The sequence below is a fragment of the Lithobates pipiens genome, unplaced genomic scaffold, assembly GCF_037356315.1.
Source record: "Lithobates pipiens isolate NorthernLeopardFrog02 unplaced genomic scaffold, aLitPip1_a1.2 Scaffold_30, whole genome shotgun sequence".
NCBI classification, from domain to species: domain Eukaryota; kingdom Metazoa; phylum Chordata; class Amphibia; order Anura; family Ranidae; genus Lithobates; species Lithobates pipiens.
This window is the reverse complement of record NW_027507791.1, coordinates 158,333,634-158,360,225: the sequence shown is the minus strand read 5'-3', so window position 1 is coordinate 158,360,225 and position 26,592 is coordinate 158,333,634. Positions and strand designations below refer to the sequence as shown.

Genomic DNA, 26,592 nt, shown 5'->3' with positions numbered 1-26,592 from the left:
TTTGGTGTGTGTGCTCACTAGAGGGGGCAAGAGCCAGTTGAAGCAAATTTTTCCCTATTCCTACCTCTTCATCCCTGGACTGCTTTTGTGGGAACCAAGGGCACAAGTCAAGTTTTTTTTTTTGTGGTCGCAGCTCAATTAAACAACTTGACACCAATAACCTGGACCACTGTTCCCTGCCACAACACTCCTGAGAGTCTTCCTTAATCCTCTTGGGGACCACTCCCTCTTCTGTTTAATCTAGGGTGGAATTCTCTGCCACTATGTCTGCTTTCTTTTTATGGAGAAGCAAGCAAAACCTAGATAAAGCTGTGGATATATTATACTTGGACTTGGCTAAGCATTTGACACAGATCTCCACACAACTAATGTGTAAGCTAAAGTCTAGAGTCTTGGAAGTCTGTAAATCAATACAAAACTGGCTAAAAGACTAGTCAGAGACTAGTGATTTATGTGGTGTTAAACCCAACACCTATTGAATGCAGCAATTACATCAAAGAAATATTAAACTGCATTATATATTCTTTTTTTAGACTTAATTTCTTCTATTGTTACCTGGTGATCTAGCATGTAAGCCTGTTTTTCAAAAGAAAAAGCTCTCCAGCAGAATGTATCAGATACAGATATGAGACAAACAAATTAACACTAGCATGGATGCTTACAATGTCCAGCTTTTATTTATATAAAACCTTTATCCTTAAAGGGAAAAACAGTTTACTATAAATGCTTATAAAATGTTATAACCGACAATGCTGCTGTCCAAAGGTGCCCCCTAAGCTCATTCATTCAGAGTGGGGGCACTCTAAAGTGTCACTGGCCCGATCACGTAGGAAAACAAAGGAAAAAATGTCTAAGACCCTTATCCTACTGATGCGCTTTTGCCGATCTGGAACATGGCACAAAAGCACATGAAAAAGGACTTACCTTTAAAGCCTATGAAACTTTCACATTGTTGTGCTGCAAGTCCTGCATGCATTCTTTGAAAAGTCCTTGCAAAGATGCACCTTCCATTGAAGTCAATGGGAAATTCACCAAAAATACATCTAAATATGGTTTGGTGCATTATTGGGCACACGTTGGCTTCCTTAGCGATTAGTGAGGATGTAAGCAATCCCACCACCCACCCCCCGCCAAACGTGGCACCGGGGGGGGGGGGGGCAATAAGCGGAAGTTAAACTTCTGCGTGGAACGCCGCTTTAACAACCAGCTATTCAAAGCTTTATGCGCTACATTCAACTCCTTTAAGACGCAGTATGTATTTTTTAAATACTCATTGCGTTTTTATAAGCGCTGCAGTGTGAAAGCAGCTTACATAAAGTATGCCCCCACCACACCTAATGATTGGTAATATGCAATATATTACATTTTTGGTTTTAATACCACTTTAATGATTCATACTCTGGTCTAAAGTGTTAGTGGTTTACCTCAAAATTCAGTGTTTGGACTCTTACTTTTTTTTCCTGTCAAGTTCATTTTATTGATTTTTAAGCAGTATTGTACAGAAAAAAATAAAAAAGTGTAAAATTAACTCCACCTCTGTGACTAGTACAGTACAACCCTCAACCAAAAGTACAGAGTAAAATGTTAAATGATTAATGATTGTACACCACACTGCACCTCACTACTTCTCAACCCTATAAATTTAAATTAGGTCAAGCAAAAAAGAAAAAAAAATGAAATAACTCAACCCTAGTCCACCCACAGGAGATTAGATTTCAGAGTATTAAATACTGAATACAGTGAGGGTGGATAGTATTTATAGGAGCTAGAGAGTCTAAAAAAAAAAAAAGTATGCTTCCACCACACCTAATGATTGGTAATATGCAATAAATATAATATAAATAAAATATTAAGGAAATTGGCATGCACGGAAGAGCAACGCTAGCAGGAGGATTGATTTCTATAGATTCTTTCAAGTTTAGCTGGAGTGAAGTAGATTCTGGGGACATCAGTATTCCATGCCGATATACATTATTGCAACAATGTGCTTCCTTCTGTAAATATTTGTTTAGAAATGGTTGAAAGTGTCTTAGAGAATTATTTATCTGTAAATGCTGCAGCTCACATGACAGGAGGGTAAGTCAGTCAGCCCCAAATTTGAAAAGCATGCAGGAGTTGTAAGGATCGAAATAAATCAGTATTAGGCAGATGATACAAAGAATTGAGCTCACTGGTAAACAGCGTCCCATTTCTAACTATGCTTTTGAACATTCGGATTCTAAACCAGGTCCATAAAATGGGATCAGGATAGGTGTAAACTTTTATCTAGATTTGGGTTTTTCCACAACGGAGTGTGTGGAGAGGCAGGTGGGGCACAAACTATAAACAATACCCCAGGCTTTAAGAAAAATGGAGCAGGTTAGCGCAAAGGGGGATTTTGGACCCCTTGTCTACCATTTGGGTCAAGGCCTCATAGAAGCCAACAACCGCCATCTCAAGAGATACTGTGGCATTATCACAATGAGTCATTAACCAGCATTGAGCGAATACCATTTGTCCGGCAAAAAGATAGTTAAAGAAACTGGGTACTGTCAAAGCCCCCTCCCTGCCATTGCTGCAATGTCAATTTGCCAGACCTTGGATGTCCGGTCTAAGGTCTCAGGAACCTTTGATCTATGCTTATAGATTCTAATGTCTTCTAAACACAGTGGCCCTACTCTACTATGTTGACAAGCTAGTGGATAATATTTGCCAAATATTCAGAATCACACTGCTTTCTGTGCATATATGAAGGACCCTTTAACCCAAATGTTGGTCTTCTTTCATACAGGGATCACTAAACAACTTTTATCAAGGGAGAAAAGTAAACTTCTGGACTTTGGAAAGTGGTCTTTTTATCCCGAGGTGTTTCAAGACCTCAGTCACGGGTGGGGTTGCCAGACGTGGACCCCTTAGCTTGCAGGTTTGACTCCCGGTCCAGGAATTATCTAGCTTTTACAGTGGATGTCCTGGTGACTCAGTGGATCAGTTCAACCTGATCCTGAAACACCTTCATTGCCTACTCTGCAGGATTGAGATGGAAGTGTATTGCATGAATTCTCATAACAGTACTAACCCAGCCAGACACTGCATAAGTAGGTTGAGAAAAGATGCAATTTAGTTAAAAAGAAAATAGAGTGAATAAACAGAAAACCACTATATACAGAATCCCATTCCCACAGTTGATCCAGAGGAAGGCAAAATAATCCTTATGAATTATGGTCCAATATGCTCCAGCGTGGGAAATTTCTAACTGATCCCACATAAGGCAATTGGATACTCCCTGGATCAGCAATCCCTAATTGTATTACTAATGCTAATATCTGCAAAGAGTAACCCCTTGTCCTTTTGTAATGACCTTGAAGTAAATATCTCTGCACCAAGCTCACTATATGGACCACTTATGTATTTATACATAGTGTACTTGGACCCTGTCAGACTCCTAGCAGACTCTCTATGGATAACCACCGTACTTTTCATTTGCTGGTTTTAATGGCCTGATTGTTAAAGCTAAGGTTCTGAGTGACAGGGATCTGTTTAAGTAGGTTATCCCTAAGTCTGAAAATCGACTTCTCCTTATCTGGAAAGCATAATTTCCATGATGCAAAGTACTCTGGGACTGATCCTGTCTTTTCTTCAATATGGTCTAAATCCGCATTTGGCCTTGAGTAACATCAAGGGTTAAAACTTAGCCCTGGAGGTTTTTCAAAGACTGCTTGCCTCTCACTCCTTCCTTTTTTGTACAGGGTGTTGCTCACATTATTTTCCCTGTATGTAATCCAATAACACCATGGTATCTCTTCCTGGTTCTGCCATTTCTTCCGAAACTGCCCTTGGAACCTATCGTCTATATTTCTCTGTCTATATTTACTTAAAGCGGTAGTAAACCCGCAATTTTTTTTTATTTTTTTTTAAACCTGCAAAGCAAAAGGCATAATGAGCTAGTATGCACCGCATACTAGCTCATTATGAAATACTTACCTTAGAACGAGGCCCCGACATCTGGCCCGATCCACGCCGAGGGAGCCGACATGCTCCCTCGGCGTCTCTTCCGGGTATCGCGGCTCCGGCGCTGTGAGTGGCCGGAGCCGCGATATCGTCACTCCCGCGCATGCGCGCGGGAGATTTCAGTCCGGCCGCACGAGCGCTGCCGGATTTTCACAGAGAGAACCCCCTTGTGCGCATGCGCCGCTGCAGTCAGCGGCGCATACCGAGGGGAATATCTCCTAAACCGTACAGGTTTAGGAGATATTTTTTTTACCTACAGGTAAGCCTTATTATAGGCTTTCCTGTAGGTAAAAGTTAAAAAATTTACCATACTACCACTTTAACAAAATTGCCTTCCTCATAGCCATCACCTATGTGAGGTGAATTTCCAAATCAGTAACATTAACTTTAACCACTTAAGGACCGCCTCATGCCGATGTACGTCGGCAGAATGGCATGGCTGGGTACAAGCACGTACCTGTACGTTGTTTTTTAAGTGCCCAGCCGTGGGTCGGGAGCGTGCCGCCGGCGGTCCCGGTCCTGAGCTCCGTGACCGTGGCCGCGGGACCAGCGGACCCGATCGCCGATGGTGTCCCACATCGGGTCACAGAGCTGAAGAACAAGGAGAGGTCTGTGTAAACAAACCTCTCACCGTGCTTCCTAGTGTGGCTGTCACCAATCGTCTGTTCACTTTTTATAGGGAAGGACGATCAGTGATGTCACATGCCAGGCCATGCCCCCTACAATTAAAAAACACAAAAACTAAAAACACATATCATACATAACACCTTCACTGCCACCTAGTGGTTAACTCCTTCACTGCCAGTGTCATTTACACAGGAATCAGTGCATTTAAATAGCACTGATTGCTGTATAAATGGCAATGGTCCCAAAAATGTGTCAAAAATATCCGATGTGACTGCCATAATGTCGCAGTCACAAAAAAAAATCGCTGATCGCCACAATTACTAGTAAAACAAAAAATATATAAAAATGCTATAAAACTATCCCCTATTTTGTAAACGCTATCACTTTTGCGCAAACCAATCAATAATCGCTAATTGCGTTTTTTTTTTTTTTTTACTAAAAATATGTAGAATACGTATCGGCCTAAACTGAGGGGAAAAAAATATTTTTTTTATATATATATTTTTGGGGATATTTATTATAGCAAAAAGTAAAAAATATTGAATTTTTATCAAAATTGTTGCTCTATTTTTGTTGGCACAAAAATTAAAAACTGCAGAGGTGATCAAATACCACCAAAAGAAAGCTCTGTTTGTGGGAAAAAAAAGGATGCCAATTTTGTTTGGGAGCCACATCGCAGGACCACGCAATTGTCAGTTAGAGACGGAGTGCCGAATCGCAAAAAGGGGCTTGGTCAAAAGAACTCTTTCTTGTCTGTTGCACAAAGGCAAGGCTATTTTGAAAACCCAGAGTATGTGGACCCTTGTAAAACAACTGTCAGTTTAAAATAGAAGCAAAGTTGGGGTTTTGGATTGCCAAGGATGTAAACATGTACCTTGAAGATAATGTAGCTCCCTTGTTATTAAAATGGAAACGCAAGGTAGATGTTTGGAGCCGCCTTCCCCTTTCGGTGGCAGGGCGCTGCAGCCTTATTAAAATGATACGGCTGCCCCAGATTCTATACCTTCTCCATAATGCTCCATCATGCATAGGTCCTAAGTGGTTTAAGCGAATGGAATCTCTATTTAGAGACCTAATTTGGAGAAGGCAGCCTAGGATTTGCTTGTGGACGCTGCAGCTGCCGCCGGAGGGGGGGGGGGGTTGGCGGTCCCTTGCCCGAGATTGTACTTCTGGGCCTCCCAGCTACAACATCTATCAGGGGGAGGGGGTTTGAATGGGGGTAACCCCAGTGGTAAATTGATGTTGGTAGGATGCCCACATAACACACTGTTTGAGGCCCTAGAGGCAAAGTCATTTGTAACATGGTGCCCAACAATAAAGTTAATTGTTAAACTCTGGCAAACGACGAGGGTTATGCTGGGATACCAGGGGTTATCAAAACTGGCCCCCCTGTGGGACAATAGGAACTTGATCGAGTTATCTAAAGTTGAAAGATCTAGAGAATGGGTGACCCAAGGGATAACTTGTTTGAGCCAATTATATGAAGGTAATGTAATGAAATCATTTGCTAGTTTGAAACAGGAATTGAATTTACCTAGTAAATCATTTTACAAATATCTCCAGGTCAGGCATGCAATTCAGAAACAATTTAGATCTCAAAGAGTGCAGTGGACTCAAATTCCAATTCTTACACAATTAATGTCCCTGGGTTCATCTAAGGGAGTAATATCTCGACTGTATGCCAGATTTGGAGATAGAAAGAGAAATCAAAGTGCCCGACCAAGAATAGGGATAATTTGGAACGTGAAGTTGGGCCATTGTCAAATGTGAAATGGGGCCGGGTTCTTAAACAAGGAATACTTGTCTCAATCTCCCCTTCTCATAGAATATCACATCTTTATTTTTTTCATTGCGTGTATTATGCTCCTGAGAAAATGTTTAAACTGGGATGGCGTGATAATGACCAGTGCCCAAGATGCGGATTAACTGGCAATTTTATTCATATGTTCTGGAAATGTCCGAAGCTGTTCAGATATTGGACAAACATAATAGATGAGATCAATAACACTTTTAAGATGGCTTTGGATGCGACGGTTGGTATTTGCCTCTCAGGGTTAATTGAAGGGGGAAGCGCTCAAAAAAATGTAGAAACCGTTCTAAGGTGTTTATTCCTGGCGAGGAAGCTAATTGCACAACATTGACAGGCGCGTTTTCCGCCATCAGTCGAGACGTGGCGAGTGAAGGTAAGTTTAATAATAGGGAATGAGAGAGTGTTCTTTATAAAGCAGGGTAATTATGGTAAGTTTATAAGAATATGAGGGCCGTGGTTGGATAGACTGGGGATCCCCCCATAGGGGAAAATGAAAGGTTCGTGTTGGTTATGTTGGTTGTATAAGCCTTTTATTATGAGTGTTTTTTTAGAAACTAATCATAGTAGTTGCTTTTTTCCCCTTCACCTTTTTCTTGGAGTAGGGGAGAAGGGGGAGGAGTACATGAGGTTTTTGATGGGTGTTTAACAATTCTTAGGAGGGGATAGGTGGAGGGGGAGGGGTGGATGGTAAGATGAAAAGAGGAAGTATTGGTATGCATAACTGTTTATATTATAAAACAATAAAATATTTTTTTTAAGAAAAAATAAATAAATAGAAGCGAAAGGTAAAACTTTTGTGTTTACATGGAAAAAATAGGGAGGTAGAATTTTTATATTATTTAGAAGCAATAACACACCCTTTGTTCTCAGCTGCATAAGGAGCTCAGAGAGCTAGCGGAGAAGAAACCTCAGAACACAGATCTTCCCAGTGAATGGTGGGGGGGGGGGGTGCCAGCACAAGCTTAATTAGAGTCAGAGAACAGACCACGCTGCGCTTTCATGGCTAGTGTGGTAAGTTTTCAATAGGAAATCAGGACTGGCAGAAACATCAGCTATTTCACACAAAGGAAGCAATACAAAGAAAACAGCTGGGGTAACATTTTCTTAAAGAAAAATAAACATTACAGGACACAGGTTCCACCCATCTGTTCTTGTGATCCACTTCTCCTATTGTTTTGCTGCAAAACTGTAACAGATACCGAATGCAGACATACAGCAGCAGCGTTAACCTAATTGGTGAGTTACACTCGAAGTAGAAATCAGTTCAAGTATGATTTAAGTAATAAACCTCAAAATTGTATGTACAAAAACACATACTGTATACCATTCCAGCACTTAAAGTACAAGCTCACTAAAACCAGAGTCCAAAAAAAGTCCAATGATATGTAGAGTGAAATGGCCAGGTGATTCTGCAGCTCTGGATGATTTAACTAGTGAGACAAAATCCCATTCAACAGCAGCAAACCGTATATAAGGCAAACATGAAAATATAAGCAAACGGTAACCAAGTGACAGAAAACTCTTAACTAGCATGCAATATATACAGGTTGAGAGAAGCTGTCATAAACGGGGCATGCCATGCTTGCAATATGGTACCATTTACAGTTCTCTCCTCAGTCCATGAGGGATGAAAATAAACAAATGAGAGGTAGAGTCTGCGTTATTCACAGGCATTATTGTATTGCTTTTTTGTTTAAAACCTGAACTTCCATCTCAACAGAAAGTGAGTGGAAATCTTCCAATGAGTACTTCCCATGATCACGTTGTCAGATGATTTTCCTTTACTTTGAAAATATTTTTTCTCGTTTGCTGTTGTGACTTAAAGCGGAGGTCCACCCTAAAGTGGACCTTCCGCTCATCGGAACCCTCCCCCCCTCCGGTGCCACAATCGGCACCTTTCAGGGGGGAGGGGGGTGCAGTTACCTGGATAATCCAGGTAACTGCACCCACTTCCGGGACAGCTCTCTGCGGAAAGGGGCGTAACTTACGCCCCTTTCCGCAAGTGCCCGCCCCTTCCCGCAAGTGCCCCGCTGCCTGCTGGGAAACACACAGCTCCCAGAGGCAGCGGGGAGCGTCCTTATTGCGCAGCGCAATTCGCGCATGCGCAGTAGGGAACCGGGAAATGAAGCCGAAAGGCTCCATTTCCTGATTCCCATACCCAAGATGGCGGCAGCAGGACCCGACAGACGACCTAGCAATCGGCTTCGGGTGCCGACATCGCGGGCGCGCTGGACAGGTAAGTGTCACTATTTTAAAAGTCAGCAGCTGCAGTATTTGTAGCTGCTGGCTTTTAAAAAAAAAAAAAACGCGGAGTCCCGGTGGACTCCTGCTTTAACAGGAAGCGAATAAAGTGTTATGGCTGGAGACGCACTTTAAAAGGATTGTAAAGTCCTCTGTAAAAAATTTTTTAGCTATAGTTGTGAAAAAGATCAGCTTGATATAACCTACTCCCCCACCCCTTTTCTTCTAGACTTAAAATTTTTGGCATTATCAATTCACCTGAAGGTACCAGCCTATTACCCAAGAAGGTCTAGTGTGTGGTAGTAGATCAGACCGAAGGATCCTAAAGTAGCTTACCAGGGGTCTCTGAGTGTCCATGAGAAAAGAAAAGAGAGGGAGGTGGGAGAGTCCTTCTAGTTTACTAGATCAATTCAGAAACTAGAAGAAAATGTTTCCACAAAAAAGAAACAAATTTTGAGGCTGCGGTCACCCACCGGGAGGGAGGGAGAAAGAGAGGGAGAGAGAGAGAGAGAGAGAGAGAGAACATATGGCCTTTGTGTGTGGGGGAGAAAAACTGTCTCCACGCATGGTCCAGTATGGTCACTCTCTATGCCTCAGTCCCATCCATCCTTAATGCTCTGTGGGGTTCTCAGAAGTCAGCTCAAAAAAAAAGCCCACATGTGTTATGATTAGCAGAGGTTCCTGAAGTGGTTTTTCAAAGAATAGATATGAGCTGTCTGCTTTATACAATTATTTTATTCCACTGAATACAGTAAAACACGTTTTGTGGCTATGCATGCTTGTATGTGTGGATATGCGAAGAATAAAATGTAGCAGTTGACATTTATTTTATTATTTGCACAATTCTCTCTCGCATATTTGATTGCTTTCTGTATGTTTTAAGTTTTTTTTATGTAGTTTTTGAGTTATGTTAAATACCTTTTTTAGCCTGTGGCAACTTTTTTTTTATTTTTTATTCCAAACTAATTTTTATTGAAAATGAATGCACTATTCGCATCGACAAAATGGTAGTCATACAATGAGAAAATTGTATAACAAAATCAATGTCAAAACAAGACATAGACCAGGTTTCCCAGTTGTGCTACATTACATATAGAACAGTGTAAAGCTGAAGGTAGGCATCAAAGTTTAACAGAGCCAGGCAAGTGTTGTGGTACGGGCATGAAGATACTGAAACTAGGTGAAGGATATGCCATATGACCACTTTTTACCCACAGACACCAGTTTTATTACCTTGAATCGATGACCTGGAAATCGAAGTCCTTGAAACATGTTTTATTCGATACAGTAATTGGATGTTTTAAAGTGATTGTTAAGCCACTATCTCATCTCTATATAATCCTCTCTGTCAGATAAAAAGATTCATCCTAGTGTGCCTGTGCTTTATAAAAAACAAAACAAAAAAAACAATTTCTACCTGTTTTAACTGCATCTCCCAGCAATAAGATGACTCCAGTCTCTCAGCTCTCCCAGTGGGATATCTCCAGTGGTGCGTGGCCAAGATTCCCCTACTGACATCAGCTAGGGAGGAGAGGAGCTGAGAGCCTGGAGTCATGTGATTGCTGGTAGACGCTGTTAAAACAGGTAGAAATCATCATTTTCTTTGTTATAAAGCATAGACACTAGGACACAGCTTTTTATCTGACAGAGGGCATATAGTGATATATGACAGGCAGGGGGAGGAGGAGTACAGACTGAGACAGGAGAGCTGCAGATAGGAGTGTATGACAGAGGCATGTAGGCTGACAAATGTGTCAGGGCTCAGCAGCCCTGATATAGCGTGGTCAGCGTACAGAGGGGAGGGTAGAACTGGCAGAATAAGCCAGGTATTTCAGGTGATAGAGGGGGCCAAAGTGCATAGCACAAGCACTGTGCTGTATAACATGCTTTAAAGGGGTTGTTGTAAACCTTTGTGTTTTTTCACCTTAATGCATCCTGTGCATTAAGGTGAACAAACACCTGGCAGTGACCGGTCCCCTAGCCCCCCGTTTTATTTAGCTGTGCCCCATACTTCCTTCGGTGAGGACAAGCTGTCCCTCTCTCCACGGGGTCCCAGCTCTTGATTGGATAGATTGATTGCAGCGCAGCCATTGGCTCCCACTGCTGTCAATCAAATCCAACGATGTGGGGTCTAGGCCGGCATGCGTGTCTATGAATGCAAATGCTGGACTCGGGAGTGTGGCCACAAGGTAACCCCCTGGGAGAGCGCTTCTCTTAGGGGATTATCTGATTCGGGGAGAAGCCACGATAGCTGCCAGGGGACCCCAGAAATGGACGATTGAAACCACTGTGCAAAAATGAGCTGCACAATAGAGTTAAGTATGATATGTTTGTTATTTTAACCACTTAAGCCCTGGACCATTTGGCTGCCTAAAGACCAGAGGACTTTTTAGAATTTGGCACTGCGCTGCTGTGACTGGTAATTACGTGGTCATGCAATGTTGTACCCAAACGAAATTTGCGTCCTTTTTTCCCCACAGATAGAGCTTTCTTTTGATGGTAGTTGATTGCCTCAGCCATTTTCATTTTTTGCGATATAAACGGAAAAAGACCGAACATTTTGAAAACAAATAATATTTTCTACTTTTTGTTATAATAAAAATTTAAACTCAATTTTAGTCATACATTTAGGCCAAAATGTATTCAGCCACACGTCTTTGGTAAAAAAAAAAATTCCAATAAGCGTAATTGCTGAGGCATGTTGAGCCCATTGAATATATTTTTTTTTTGTCCCAAGTGATTTTGTTCAAAGTTGTCACTAAATGATATATTGCTTACACATTCCATGGTTATATGTGGAATTGCACCCCAAAATACATTTTGCTGCTTCTTCTGAGTACGGGGATACCACATGTATGGGAATTTTTGGGAGCCTAGCCGAGTACGGGGCCCCGAAAACCAAGCAACGCCTTCAGGATTTCTAAGGGCATACATTTTTGATTTCATTCCTCACTACCTATCACGGTTTTGAAGGCCATAAAATGCCAAGATGGCACAACCCCCCCCCCCCAAATGATCTCATTTTGGAAAGTAGACACCCCAAGCTATTTGGGGAGTATTTTGCATCTCTCATTTGTTTTTGAAAATGAAGAATAAAAAGAAAAAACATTTTTTTTTTTTTCTTTTGTCAATTTTCAAAACTTTGTGACAAAAAGTAAGAGCTGCAAAATACTCACCATACCTCTCAGCAAATGGCTTGGGGGGTGTCTAGTTTCCAAAATGGGGTAATTTGGGGGGTTTGCCATCTGGCCATTCCATGGCCTCCAAAACTGATAGGCAGTGAGGAGTTGAATCAAAAATTTACACCCTTCAAAAGCCTGAAGTCAGTGCTTGGTTTTTGGGGTCCCGTAGGCAGCTAGGCTCAGGAGAAGCAACAGAATGTATTTTGGGGTGTACTTTTACATATGCCCATAGCATATTTGAGCAGTATATCATTTAGTGACAACTTTGTGCAAAAAAAAGTATTTTTCCCGCAACTTGTGTCAAAATATAAAAAAATATTCCATGAACTCGACATGCCTCTCAGTAAATAGCTTGGGATGTCTACTTTCCAAAATGTGGTCATTTGGGGGGGGGGGGGGGGGGTTGAACTGGCATTTTATGCACAACATTTAGAAGCTTATGTCACACATTACTCAAAATTACTTTGAACCCCCAAACATTATATACATATATATATATATATATATATATATATATATATATATATATATATATGTAATTGCTTTTAAAAAATAAAATTAAATAAAGGCCCTACAGATTAAAATGGTGGGTGTTTCATGTTTTTTTTTTTTTTTCACACAGTATTTGTGCATCTGTTTTTTAAATGCTTTTTTTTTTTGGAAAAAACAATTTTATTTTTATTTTAATGCACTAAAACACACTATATTGCCCAAATGTTTGAAATAAAAAAGATAATCTTAGGCCGAGTACATGGATCCCAAACACGAAATGCTTTAAAATTGCGCACAAACGTGCAGTGACAACAAACTACATACATTTTTAAAAGCCCTTACAGGTTACCACTTTAGAGTTACAGAGGTCTACTTCTCGATCTGACATTCATGGTGACACCTCATATGCATGGTACAATTGCTGTTTACATATGACGCCAAACCGACCCTTGCATTCGTCTTTGCGCGAGAGCAGGGGGGGACAGGAGTGCTTTATTGTTTTGTTTTTTTTCTTATTTATTTTGCTTTTTTTACTTTTACTTTTTAAACTGTTCCTTTTTTTTTTGTTATAATTTTTATTATCTCAGGGAATGGAAATATCCCCTATGATAGCAATATGTAGTGACAGGTCCCTCCCACTGCTTTTAAAAGCGGTTCAGAGGCTAATTGGCCTCTAGAATTGCTTTTACATGAAAGCCGACTGCTGGCTGAAAAGAATACCAAGATGAAACCTAAACCCGCAGGCATCATTCTGGTATAACCACTCAGTCCAGCTGATCGGTGGGTATGCGTACCATTAGAATACCTGCCTTCATCCACCCACTTCTAATGATGAGCATACATGCACCATTTTGTTTTTAACTGTGGTGGTGAAGTCGCCTCCTACATCGCTGGAGTCCACGGCTTTATGTATCGTGGGAGCAAACGCTGTTGCTGTCAAGATAAATAAATTCGCTCTGCAGCTGAATGGTGTACCAGCTAAGCAAATGATGGTTAACAATAAAACAAAGTAACATTACAGTATAACAGTAAGACATACCATACCTGCAAAGCAAATACAAAAAAAAACATGGTAAACAATAAAACATTTTAAAACACAACCTGTGCTTAAAATATATATATACAAATGTTGAAGCATGGAAGCATCAGCCCCAAAAGTTAGGAGCAAATTGATCCTCCACCCCCGCTGCCACATGCTTCAGCATATATACTCTTCTTTTTTTTTTCTTTCTTTTTTTTTTTTTAACTGTGGTGGTGAAATCACCTCCTATAACCACTCAGTCCAGCTGATCGGTGGGTATGCCCACCATTAGAATACCTGCCTTCATCCACCCACTTCTAATGATGGGCATACGTGCACCATTTTGTTTTTAACTGTGGTGGTGAAGTCGCTTCCTACAGCGCTGGAGTCATGGCTTTATGCATTGTGGGAGCAAACGCTGTTGCTGTCAAGATAAATAAATCCACGCTGCAGCTAAATGGCGTACCTGAAAACAAAGGTTAACAATAAAACATTGCAGAATAGAATACAGTAAAAAAAGGGCAGAACAATAGAGAGAGAGCAATAAAACAACTATTTGTTTTTTTTTATTTTTTAAATTTTTACTTTTTTTTTGTTTTGTTTTTGCACACCTTTATTTGTAACTGTAACAGTTTGGTTCCAGGTTCGGGTCTCTCAAAATGCAATGGCATCTTGGGAGACCCTGTGAAAGTGTGTCCTAGTCTCGCCGTTAAAACTCCACTATGGTAGCATTCAAAACATTCACCCATGCAAAGACCAGGATTGTCAAGACAGGAGGGACAAAAATAGCGGGTGTCATGCCTATATCTGTGCTTTCTACAGGCACAACATTTTCTTTGGGGGGCTCGTTAGATAGGGGGGCACCGTCTGGAAACAGAAGGGCTCTGACGATCTCTTCCTGGAATTTAAGGAAGGATCCAGTCCATTGTCTTTGAATGCACAAACCGCAAGATCTGTTCGTATCGTGCCCTGGCCATGGAGGCAGAGAACTGGGGCATATGGTAAATTGGGTCAGTGGACCAATATGACCACAATGTACTCATTTTAACTATGCCCATGTCGAGGGATAGGCCCAGAAAGTTCTTGAATTCGCAAACCATAATTGATTTTCAATCTCTGACAAGGGACAACTGGGGATTAGCGGTGATGAATTGACCAGCATATAAATTGCTTTGGTCCACAATAGATCTATAGATCTCTTCGGAGAAAAACAGCGAATAAAAATCAAGTGACCTAAAAGGAACGGTTTCCACCTGAATTCCGGGTTGGCCAGTGAATGGGGGTAGTACGGGTGCTGCAGAAGTGGTGGGTTCCCAATTGGGATTAGTGAATTCTGCAGGAAGGAAACTATGGGCACAACGGGCCTGTCTTTGTTTTCTTGGTGGCAGTGGGACACTACTTGTGCTTGCCAGCTTGAACTGCACTTATGTGATTCGCCACATGCAGTGCTGGTTGTATGACCAGGGTGTACTAGGCCGCTGGTGCTTGCCAGTTCACCAGAAAAATGAGAGGCACTAGTACTTCTCTGCTCCATATGAGAGCCCTGCGGTTATTGCACCTCAACAACAGCAGAAGATCGGGGTCTGGTTCGTCTGTCCTTGGCAGGAACCACAACTACATCATGAGAGCTATCTGTCATGGAGTCCCTCTCGTCTACAGGATCATATTCTGAGCCTGAATCTGACAGATGAGTGACTTCCTCTTCACTATCTGTCATGCTCAGAAACATGTCAGCCTTTTCACTACTGTACCTTTGATTTGCCATTTTGGGCTCAAAATTTACTGGTACACTAGTGAGACTCACTCAAACGCTACCAAGAAAACTGTTAGTGATCGCAGGGATCAGGCCTGACTCTGCGAACAATGCGGTTATGTGTTTAGTGTTTTGTAAGTGTAAGTGACGGTGATCGATCAATACTGCACTTTGGTGGGCTGGGCTGGGCGGAGGGGCAAAACGCAAGTGCTAACAGGTATCTGGGCTGATTCCGCTAACCCGCTAGTATAGATCTGATCAGATATTGATCCGTTCAGATACTATACCACTAAGGGAGGTGTATGCTACCTGTGTGGGTGTTAGCGCTACTGGCACTAATCTGATGATGCCTTGGGCAACACAGACCCTGACTGACCCTAAAACCTAATTTATATCACCTGCCAGGCAATCAGGGGGTTAAACCTTTATTGGGTAATAAACGGTGGGTGCCCTGACACTATAAAAAACAAACTAACCAGCATCACCCGTAACACTTATACGGTGATAACTGGTGATGGGGTGAAAGGGTTAACTAGGGGCCAATCGGGAATAAAAACTTTATTAGGTAGTATATGGGGGTACCTGACGTTATAAAAAGCTGATGGTGAACCTAAATAACTGGCTACCTAGCGTAACCCGTGAAACTAATACGGCTATCAGAAAAAAGATTGCTTAGTGACACTGGTGACGGGGGGGGGGGGGGGTGTTAACTGGGGGCGATAAAGGGGTTAAACCTTAATTAGGGGGATGCCCTAGACCTAAATGGCCTACCACTACCTGCCCTAACACTTTTTACAGTCACAAATGACACCAAATACAGTGATCAGTAAAATAAATGAACACTGCAATCGGTGACACTGTGACGGGGTGATTGGAAGGTGATTGTGTGCCTATGTGTACTGGTGTTAGTGTGCTGTTGGTGCAACTCACTTTTCTCGTCGTCTCTTCATGGCTCCCAAACAAAAAAGGAAGCGCAGGGAGAGATGACATCACTTCCTCTGACCTGTGTTTACAGTTCACAGTCAGAGAAAGCTTCCCATTTGTCAGGAGCAATCACGAGGGGGTGGCTACGAATCGGTGCCCCCCCCCCCCCCCCCAAGCACCGATCACTCCTGGAACAAAGCAGACCGCCGCAGGCACCGGGGGGGTGGGGGGGGCTCGATTGGACCTCCGGCCCACTGGGAATCAGGTACGTCCAAGCCTGCCTGTGCTATTCTGTCAACGTATATCGTCGTGCGGCAGTCAGCGAGTGGTTAAAAGAAATACAAGCCTTTACAATCACTTTAAAGGTACAGGATCTTTTATTTGTATTTTTTGGGGTTAACTAACGCTTTAACTCAAGCAGATAACTCATGCCTATCCTTCAAAATAACTGCTTTGAGCGCCTCAACCAGTCAAACTACTGATGGACTTTTTTTTGCACTGACTATCCTATCCTAGTACCCAGGGTCTATGAATATGAAGCCGGTTTCCTGTACTGTATGGAATTTACAAGTAAGTTCAAATTAATTTTTATCCTCAAATAGGGGAATAGGACTGAATTTATTGAATTACATATCTACAAGTTACATAGATCATTCATCTAGGTCAAATAAATAGAATAAAACCTCTATATACACAAGTCTATATCCACAATTAATCCAGTAGAACACAAGCAAGCATCCGCAATAAAGCATGATTTTTTTTGCTACAGAAAAAAATCCTTGCTGATTCCCCCTGGAGGTAAATTTGATATTCTCTATTTTGTGCATGTGGGGATGCATTCAACTCCTTTGTTAAAAAAAAAAAAAACCTCAAAACTTGTTCTTGAGGCAAGTCTATTTCACATTTTCACAGCTCTTACTGTAAAGAAGCTTTTAAATATGTGGAGGTTAAATCTCCTCTATTTCTCCAGACATAAAGAGTGCCCCCTTATCCCCTGTATTGACCCTAAGGTATATAACTCTATACCAAGTTCACCATATGGACCACTTACTGTATGTGTTATACATGGTAATTCCCCATGAATCACCTCTTCTCAAGAGAATAAACTCAATTCAGCAAATCTTTCCTCATAGTTGAAAACACTTTCTCCAGTTCACTGATATCCTTTTTTGTGAACTGGTGTCCAAAAGCGAACCCTACTTTTTACTAATATCTTGTACAGGGGCAACATTGTGTCTCTCATCCTTGAGTCTATATTTCTTTTTAATACAGAACCTTATTTTGCTTGCTTTAGAAACTGCAGCTTAGCTTTGCTTGCCATTATTAAAATGGTTCTAAAGGCCCAAGGTATTCTCATTTCTGTTCCGTGTCCTTTTAATGACAATATTGCCTCCCAGATTAAACCTTGGAGAGCAGCCTTCAGCTTTGTAAATGTTCAGTCTTACAAGTAAGTGTTTATCTTTCCAGTATGTGATTGTGGTTTACAGTTAACATTAATTGAAATCATGTTATTGTCAGTGCTACTAAAATGTTCTTCTATGTGAACATCAGTTTCAAACTTTCAACACTATCTCTTATGGGGAATTGTCTCCTTGCCACCCATTCATTCATCATAGCTATTCTGGATGACAGTTCTCCCATAATAATACTTTACCTTCCTAACTAGAGGTTTCTTTTATCTATCTGCAATGCTTGAGATTAACAGGTCCAGCAGTTACAGTGCATCTGGAAAATATTCACAGCGCCTCACTTTACCACATTTTCTTATGTTACAGCCTTATTCCAAAATGAATCGAATTCATTATTTTCCTCAAAATTCTACAAATACCTCATAATGACAACAAGAAAGGAGTTTGTTTGAAATCTTTGCAAATGTATAAAAAACAAAAAAAATCACGTGTACATAAGTATTCGCAGCCTTTGCTATGACACTCAGAATTGAGCTTAGGTGCATCCTGTTTCAACTGATCATCCTTAAGCTGTTTCTACAACTTGATTGAAGTCCACCTTTGGTAAATTCAGTTGATTGGATATGATTTGGAAAGAAACACCACTGTTTATATAAGGTCCCACGGTTAACAGTGCATGTCGGAGCACAAACCAAGCCATGAAGTCCAATGAATTGTCTATAGACCTCTGAGACAGGATTGTAGCAGGCCACCTGGCCAAACTGAGTGATCGGGGAGAAGGGCCTTCATAAGGGAGGTGACCAAGACCCTGATGGTCACTCTGGCAGAGCTCCAGCATTTCTCTGTGGAGAGACGAGAACCTTCTAGAAGAACAACCATCTCTGCAGCACTCCACCAATCAGGCTTGTATGGTAGAGTGGCCAGACAGAAGCCACTCCTCAGTAAAAGGCACATGACAACCCACCTGGAGTTTGCCAAAAGGCACCTGAAGGACTCAGTCCATAAGAAACAAAATTCTCTGATCTGATGATACAAAGATTAAACTCTTTGGCCTGAATGGCAAGTGTCATGTCGGGAAGAAACCAGGCATCACTCGTCACCTGGCCAATACCATCCTTACAGTGAAGCATGGTATTGGCATGCCTTGGGGATGTTTTTCAGCAGCAGAAACTAGGAGACAAGTCCAGGATTGAGGGAAAGATGAATGCAGCAATATACAAGGGCATACTTGATGACAACCTGCTCCAGAGCGTTCCGGACCTCAGACTGGGGCGAAAGTTAATCTTCCAACAGGATAAAAGCACACAGCCAAGATAATAAAGAAGTGGCTGTGAGACAACTCTGTGAATGTCCTTGAGTGGTCCAGCCAGATCCCAGACTTGAATCCAATTTGAACATCTCTGGAATGATCTGAAGATCTGGATGCTCCCCATCCAACCACGGAGCTTGAGAGGTCATGCAAAGAACAATGGGAGAAACTGCCCAAAAAATAGGTGTGCTAAGCTTGTAGCATCATACTCAAAAATACTTGAAGCTGTAATTTGTGCAAAATTATTGAGCAAAGGCTGTGAATTCTTGTGTACATGTGTATTTTTTTTTCCAGTATGTGATTGTGGTTTACAGTTAACATTAATTGAAATCATGTTATTGTCACTGCTACTAAAATGTTCTTCTATGTGAACATCAGTTTCAAACTTTGCAATGCTTGCCTTGGAGACTCTCTTATGGGAATTGTCTCCTTGCCTCCTATTCATTCATCATAGCTATCCTGGATAACGGTTCTCCCATATTAATACTTTACCTTCCTAACTAGAGGGAGAAACTGCCCAAAAATAGGTGTGCTAAGCTTGTAGCATCATACTCAAAAATACTTGAAGCTGTGATTTGTGCCAAATTCTTGTGTACATGTGTATTTTTTTTTCTTTTTTTTATGAATACATTTGCAAAGATTTTAACCACTTAACAACCGCCCAATAGCCGAATGACGGCTACAGGGCAGTTTCTTAACTCTGAGAGGCCATCATATGACGTCCTCCCAGAATTCCGCTCTCGCGCGCCCCCTGTGACCGTCGGGTCCACATCCGTGACCGTCGGGTCCACAGGACCCGGCGCATCACGGTAAACGGCCGCTCATCGTGGCCGTTTACCACGTGATCGCTCCGTCAAATGACGGAGTGATCACTTGTAAACAAACCGGCGCCGTGTTATGACGCTGGTTCCTCCCTCCCCCCTCTGTAGCGATCGGTACAGGGAGAGGGGACAGATCGGTGTCAGCAGCGCTGTGGGCTGCATCTGCAGTGCCCACATCGCTGCTCACCGAATTTGAGCCCTCGATTCCTTGCCAACACCCTGTAATACCCAATACCCTGCAAATCCCTGCCAATACCCTGCAATACCCGCCAATACCTGCAATACCCGCCAATACTCTGCAATAACCTGCCAATACTCTGCCATAAATTGCCAATACTTGCCATAAATTGCCATACCCAGCCATACTCGGAGATACCCAGCCATAGACGCCCTTCCCGCCGCCCTCCGGTGCTTCTACCGACTCGCCAATACGATCAAAGCCAGAATCTTTTTTTTTTTTTATATTTTTTTATTTCAGGCTTCCCAGCCTATAGGTGAGATGTGGGATCTTATTGACCCCATATCTCACTGTAAAGAGGACCTGTCATGCCATATTCCTATTATAAGGGATGTTTACATTCCTTGTAATAGGAATAAAAGTGATCAAAAAATGTATTTTTGGGGAAAAAAATGTCAAACTAAAATAAAGTAAAATGAACAATAAAAAAATTAATTTAAAGCGCCCCTGTCCCCATGTGCTCACATGCAGAAGCAAACGCATACATAAGTCCTGCCCACATATGAAAACGGTGTTCAAACCACACATGTGAGGTATCGCTGCGAACGTTGGCGCGAGAGCAATAATTCTAGCCCTAGACCTCCTCTGTAACTCAAAACATGTAACCGGTAAAAAAAATTAAAGCATCGCCTATGGGGATTTTTAAGTAGCGACGTTTGGCGCCATTCCACGAGCGTGTGCAATTTTGAAGAGTGACATGTTGGGTATCTATTTACTCTGCATAACTTCATCTTTCACATTTTGCAAAACTTGGGCTAACTTTACTGTTTTTTTTTTTTTTTGTTTCTTTGTTTTTTTTTTAGCACAAAACAGTTTATAAAAAAAAAAACGCGTTTGAAAAATTGCTGCGCAAATACCGTGCGAGATAAAAAGTTGCAATGACCACCAATGTATTCTCTAGGGTCTTTGCTAAAAAAAACATATAATGTTTTGGGGTTCTATGTAATTTTCTAGGAAATAAATGATAATTTTTACATGTAGGACAGAAATGTCAGAATTGGCCTGGGTGCTCCCCGCATGTTGGACCTCTGTATGTGGCCAGGCTGTGTAAAAGTCTCACATGTGGTATTGCCATACTCGGGAATAATAGCAGAATGTGTTTTGGGGTGTAATTTGTGGTATGCATATGCTGTGTGTGAGAAATAAACTGATAATATGACAATTTTGTGAAAAAAAATCTTGATTTTGCAAAGAATTGTGGGAAAAAAATGACAACTTCAAAAAACTTATGTCTCTTACTAAATACCTTGGAATGTCTTTTCCAAAAAGGGGTCATTTGGGGGTTATTTGTACTTTTATGGCATGTTAGGGTCTCAAGAATTGAAATAGGCCGTCAGTACTTCAGGTGTGATCAATTTTCAGATATTGGCACCATAGCTTGTGGACGCTATAACTTTCACAAAGACCAAATATACACCGATTTTAATTATTTTTACCAAAGATATGTAGCAGTATTAATTTTGGCCAAAATGTATGAAGAAAAATTACTAATCTGCAAAATTTTATAACAGAAATGAAAAAAAGAAAAATTATTTTTTTTACAGAATTTTCTGTATTTTTCTTTTATAGCACAAAAAATAAAAAACCCAGCGGTGATTAAATACCACCAAAAGAAATCTCTAGTTGTGTGAAAAAAGTACAAAAATTTCATATGGGTACAGTGTTGCATAACTGAGTAATTGTCATTCAAAATGTGAGAGCACTGAAAGCTGAAAACTGGTCTGGTTATTAAGGGTGTTTAAGTGCCCAGTGGTTAAACAAACTCCTTTCACGTTGTCATGGAGTATTTTTTTATAGAATTGTGAGTAAAATAATGAATTGAATCCATTTTGGAATAAGGCTGTAACCTAACATAAAATGTGGAAATAGTGAAGCACTGTGAATACTTTCCGTATACACTGTAGTTGGGGCTTCTATAGACTGTACCATAAAATTGTCTTGTAATCGGTTTATACATTTCTGTCTGCTCCAGCAGTGCCATTACTCCAGTCAATTTCAAGGTGGTTAAAATCCCCCATTAATTGCACTGTCCAAGCCCTTGTAGCCCTTTCTATATATATAGCTGGCCATAGGTGGATCACAATTTGGCCAGTTCAGCAGTCTCCTCAATCTATGGCTGTTCCTGTTCATGAGAAGTCAATCTAATGATCAACTTCTCAAGAACAGGCTTGTTTGAAAATTTTTGTTCGATCAGCGCAGCAGCCGATTGGCTGCAGGACTGACCAGTGTGGATTTTTTTTATTTGTTTTCACTTTTTTTATTATTAATATACACCCATGCTATTCTCTATACCTTCTGTTTGCCTTGGAGAACATTAGACATTTCAAAATTTACTTTGGAGATAGTGAACCATCTGTTTTTATTTTTATTTTTTTCTTTATTTGTAGCTCCGATGAATGGAGAGGAAATGTGAGCTGTGAATGTGGTGTTTTTCTGTTTTCAGAATGAACATTGTATGATCTGTTAAACTGAGTGTGGTCCTCTAATTTTTCATGAACCCTAATGATCACCTCTGAGGGTCCGTCAGGATACCCTATCTCACATTATATCACAGAGAGCAGCCGCTAGGGCAGTGATGGCGAACCTTGGCACCCCAGATGTTTTGGAACGACTTTTTCCATGATGCCAAACTACACTGCAGAGTGCATGAGCATCATGGGAAATGTAGTTCCAAAACATCTGGGGTGCCAAGGTTCGCCATCACTGCTCTAGGGCCTCCAAATATACTGAATAATTACAGAGTTCAGTGCTTCTAATATATAAATAAATATATATATCCTCGTTCCACTTTCACTCACAAAGTTGCCATCACTTATCTGAGGGGGTGTTTGAGCTGGCAGCCTTAAAGTGTTACTAAAACCATTTCCCTGCCCTCACTATATCTGGTCTCCCACAATACACACAACATGGAAATGCAATAGTTTTAGGAAATCTAAACTGCTAAATAACCTTTTTTCATCAGCAGTTAGAGCAGTCTTGTGACTTCTAACAGTGTCTGGTTAATGCTTGTAGGAAGAGTTTCCATTCTCCTGTGATTGTCCTAGATGACTGCAGGACTCCTGATCCTCTGTCTGTATAGTGTTGATTGGCCCTGTGCTGATCACATGCACTTTCCCAAGGAAAAAAAAAAAACTAGCAATCTGAGCATGGGCAACTTGCCCCCCCTAGCCTCTTTTCTACTAGGAGATGGTTTGGGGATGTTGGAAGAAGGGGAGAAACAGAGAAGATAGGATCAAAAGGCCTTTTTAAACAATGCAGAGGCTAAACCCTTAGGTTCCACAGTGAGTATAACAAGCATGCCTTACTGCATATACACATTGATTTTACGGTTGTGGGTTTAGTAACACTTTAACCTGTAAAGAGCTCTTCCTGTCTTTAACCGCTTCCCAACCGACTCACACCGATATACGTCGGCAGAAGGGCACGTACAGGCAAAATCATGTACCTGTACATTTCCCTTTAGGAGGCAGCAGGCGTGCGCCCACGGAAAGCTCCATGAGTCAGGTCACAGGTCTCACAGACTTGATCGCCGCGGGGATACCCACGATCACCTCACTGAGAAGAACGGGGAGATGCCGTTGTAAACAGCATCTCCCCGTTCTGCCTAGCAACAAGTGACACTGATCTCTGCTCCCTGTGATTGGAGCAGTGATCTGTAAAACACAGCCACGACCCCCCACAGTTAGCAACACGCCCCTAGGACACACTTAACCCCTTCACTGCCACCTAGTGGTTAACCCCTTCACTGCCACTTAGTGGTTAACCCCTTCACTGCCAGTGTCATTTAAACAGGAATCGGTGCATTTGTATAGCTGATTGCTGTACACTGATTGCTGTATGAATGACAATGGTCCCAAAAATGTCCGATGTGTCGACCATAATGTCGCAGTCACGATAAAAATTGCTGATCGCGCCATTAAAAAAAAAGTGCCATAAAACAATCCCCTATTTTGTAAACGCTCTAATTTTTGCGCAAACCAATCAATCGCTTATTGCGATTTTTTTTTTTTTTTTTTTTTTTTTACCAAAAATTTGTAGAATACGTATTGGCCTAAACTGAGCAAAAAAAATTTTTTTTATATATTTTTGGGGAATATTTAATATAGCAAAAAGTTAAAATTTTTTTATTTTTATTTTTTCAAAATTGTCGCACTTTTTTTTGTTTGTAGCGCAAAAAATAAAAACATGTGATCAAATACCACCAAAAGTAAGCTCTATTTGTGGGAAAAAGGACGTCAATTTTGTTTGGGAGCCACGTCGCACGGCCGCACAATTGTCAGTTAAAGCGACGCAGTGCCGATTCACAAAAAGTGCTCTGGTCAGGAAAGGGGGAAATTCTTCTGGGGCTGAAGTTGTTAACAAGGGCAAGATGTTAAGGCCCAGACCTTCCTAAATACCCTAGGTCAGTGGTCATCAACTCTGTCCTCAGGGCCCACTAACAGGCCAGGTTTTATGTATTACCTTGGGGAGATGCAGGCTAGAATACTGCAATCACTGAGCAGCAAATGATATCACCTGTGATTTATTTCAGTTATCATGCAAACCTGGCCTGTTAGTGGGCCCTGATGACAGGGTTAATGACCACTGCCCTAGGTTGATTAGGCCTTTCTCCTCAACCAAGCCGTTATTTTTTCATAGCTCTGTTTGGCTGCAGTCCATCAGTAGATTTCCCTCCATTGCCTGGATGTACAATAGTTTGTGCTCTACCCCACAGCTACTGCTTCCAATAGAAACTCATTTTGTCATTTCTGATGGTCCAATCATGGTGAAAATGCTTTGTGTTCCACCATTTTTCAGTGACTCAGACCATTGTTTAAGCTTGTGATCTTAAGGATCATGTTCCACCCTTTCTTGTCAAGGCACACACTACTTGATCTGTAAGCGCTTTTCAGATTTAAGCAACTGTTCCCCAGATTTGCAGGCTGCCCCATAGTATTTTTCTTTTATTCCATTGTTTACCAGGACGTTCAGACCTCATCTTCCTCCAGCTTCAGGTAAGATCCAGGTCATTGTGCTGTGGTCGGTCCCCAATTTTCAGTCTTCATTTGGATATTCTGACAGTCTAAGTTCCTGCGTCCCTCAATAGATGAGAAAGAAAATGTGATTTTTCATACTAGCCATAAAAATTCTTTATTTGTAGACCATTGGAGGGCCCACCCTCTTTGTGACCATACACTTGGTACTGCTTTACCCAAGACTGAGGCATGATTGGAGTAGGAGGGGGTGGCCCACAATTTTTATTTTGCCAATGTCCAACACTCTTGTAGTGGCAGTATGCCCCAACAGAATTCTGAATTTGTGCATCCCTTAGTGGATTCCCAGAGGAATTTTATGGTGAGTATTTTTTGTTTAATCTGTAATTATATAGGTACAGTATATGGGAGCGACAATATTTTTTCATAACACATGCAGGATTTTCTTTCTGCTTTGCAGTAGTACACACTGGTCATGTTTTTACTGCTTTTTCCCAAATTTTAAGACCATTAGTTTAAAGATTTGTTGAAAACCATGCACTTTCTGTGTGGGTTATCGTATCCCAACAGCTGTTAACATGTTTCTAAAACCAAGAACAAAAATGTAGCATGCTGAGGCTTCCCAGTCGTTGTATTATGTTGGGGTGGCTGCATTCCGTATTTTCTGCAAGTACAGAGAAAACCTGTTGATTCTGCAAGATCTTGTGTCCTTGTAACTACTTTCACACTGAGATTTCAAACAGTGCTTTCGTCCTTTCCCATAAATCTATTTCCCCTATGTAATAAGGTTTAGGATAGGGGGAGATATAGTAGTCCAAATCAGTTGGAAAAGCTAGGTTGACAAAGCTGCTCCACAATAGATACAGTACAGTGAGTGAGGTCTGTCATATAATTTGTATTCATTTGTTTTTTTTTTTCCCTATCTTTTATGAATGCAGGTACAACAAGGCTTCCAGAAGCTTCAAAAACTCCACTGATACTAAAACAGATTGTCAGAAAACCTTTAGAACAAGTTCTACGATATATAGGTACATACAAAACTATTTTATCCTTTTGTTTCCATTTCAAACAGATGTTGTTAACACGGCCTTTTAATTCCACAGAGGCGCACCCCAGCACTCCCAAGTTAGATTCAATAAAAAACCTCTCGATGAGCATCAGTAATACCCTAACCCCGGCTAAATCTTCACCAGTTATCAACAATGGGTCACCAACAATCTTGGGCAAGCGGAGCTATGAACAGCATAATGGTATGGACGGTACGTGTCTTTATGTACTTTATTTTTTGTTTCTTTGCATAAGTCATCTTGTTTAAATGGTGTCCTTGTCTTCTATACATTAAGGCTTTCAATCATTTCATTTTTTTAATTTAACAAGTTACCTGCACACACAAACTTAAAAACTAGAGAAAGGCAAGTTGTTTGCTAAAGTAGAGAAGTGGCTAAAAATATTCAGTCATGTTTCATATATTAGTCCCTGGGAAAATAAAATAAGAAAATAATTAATAATTTTTTATATATAAGTTCTCCATTTATGTTCTCCAACCTAGGTCCATTTGAACAGATATAGCTAAATGTGTTTCTGTGATGCTGCTATATACACACTGCATTGTCAAGTGTTGGGACACCTGCCTTTACATATACATAAACTTTAATGGCATCCCAGTGTGCATTTCATTTTTTCACAAAAAGGTGAACTTGGCTTTTAAATATTTATATTTCACTTGTGCGTTCACACTGTCTCCATCTTAGGCAGGTCTGGCTATTGAGATATTTTCAAGAGTTTGATTGGTGCACAGTGGTGGC

General features: G+C 41.1%; 1 protein-coding gene across 13 annotated transcripts in view; it reads left to right on the top strand.

Annotated features, from left to right (window-relative positions):
- MTA1 (metastasis associated 1) overlaps positions 1-26,592 on the top strand; it is a 635,520-nt gene that overhangs the window by 343,000 nt on the left and 265,928 nt on the right. For 7 of the 13 annotated variants that reach the window (XM_077465018.1, XM_077465022.1, XM_077465027.1 and 4 more), the window contains exons 15-16: positions 25,726-25,815; positions 25,891-26,046. In XM_077465018.1, the coding sequence (XP_077321144.1) occupies positions 25,726-25,815; positions 25,891-26,046 (246 nt within the window). The remainder of the gene's footprint in view (positions 1-25,725; positions 25,816-25,890; positions 26,047-26,592) is intronic. The other 6 variants (XM_077465019.1, XM_077465021.1, XM_077465029.1 and 3 more) reach the window with 1 other exon arrangement.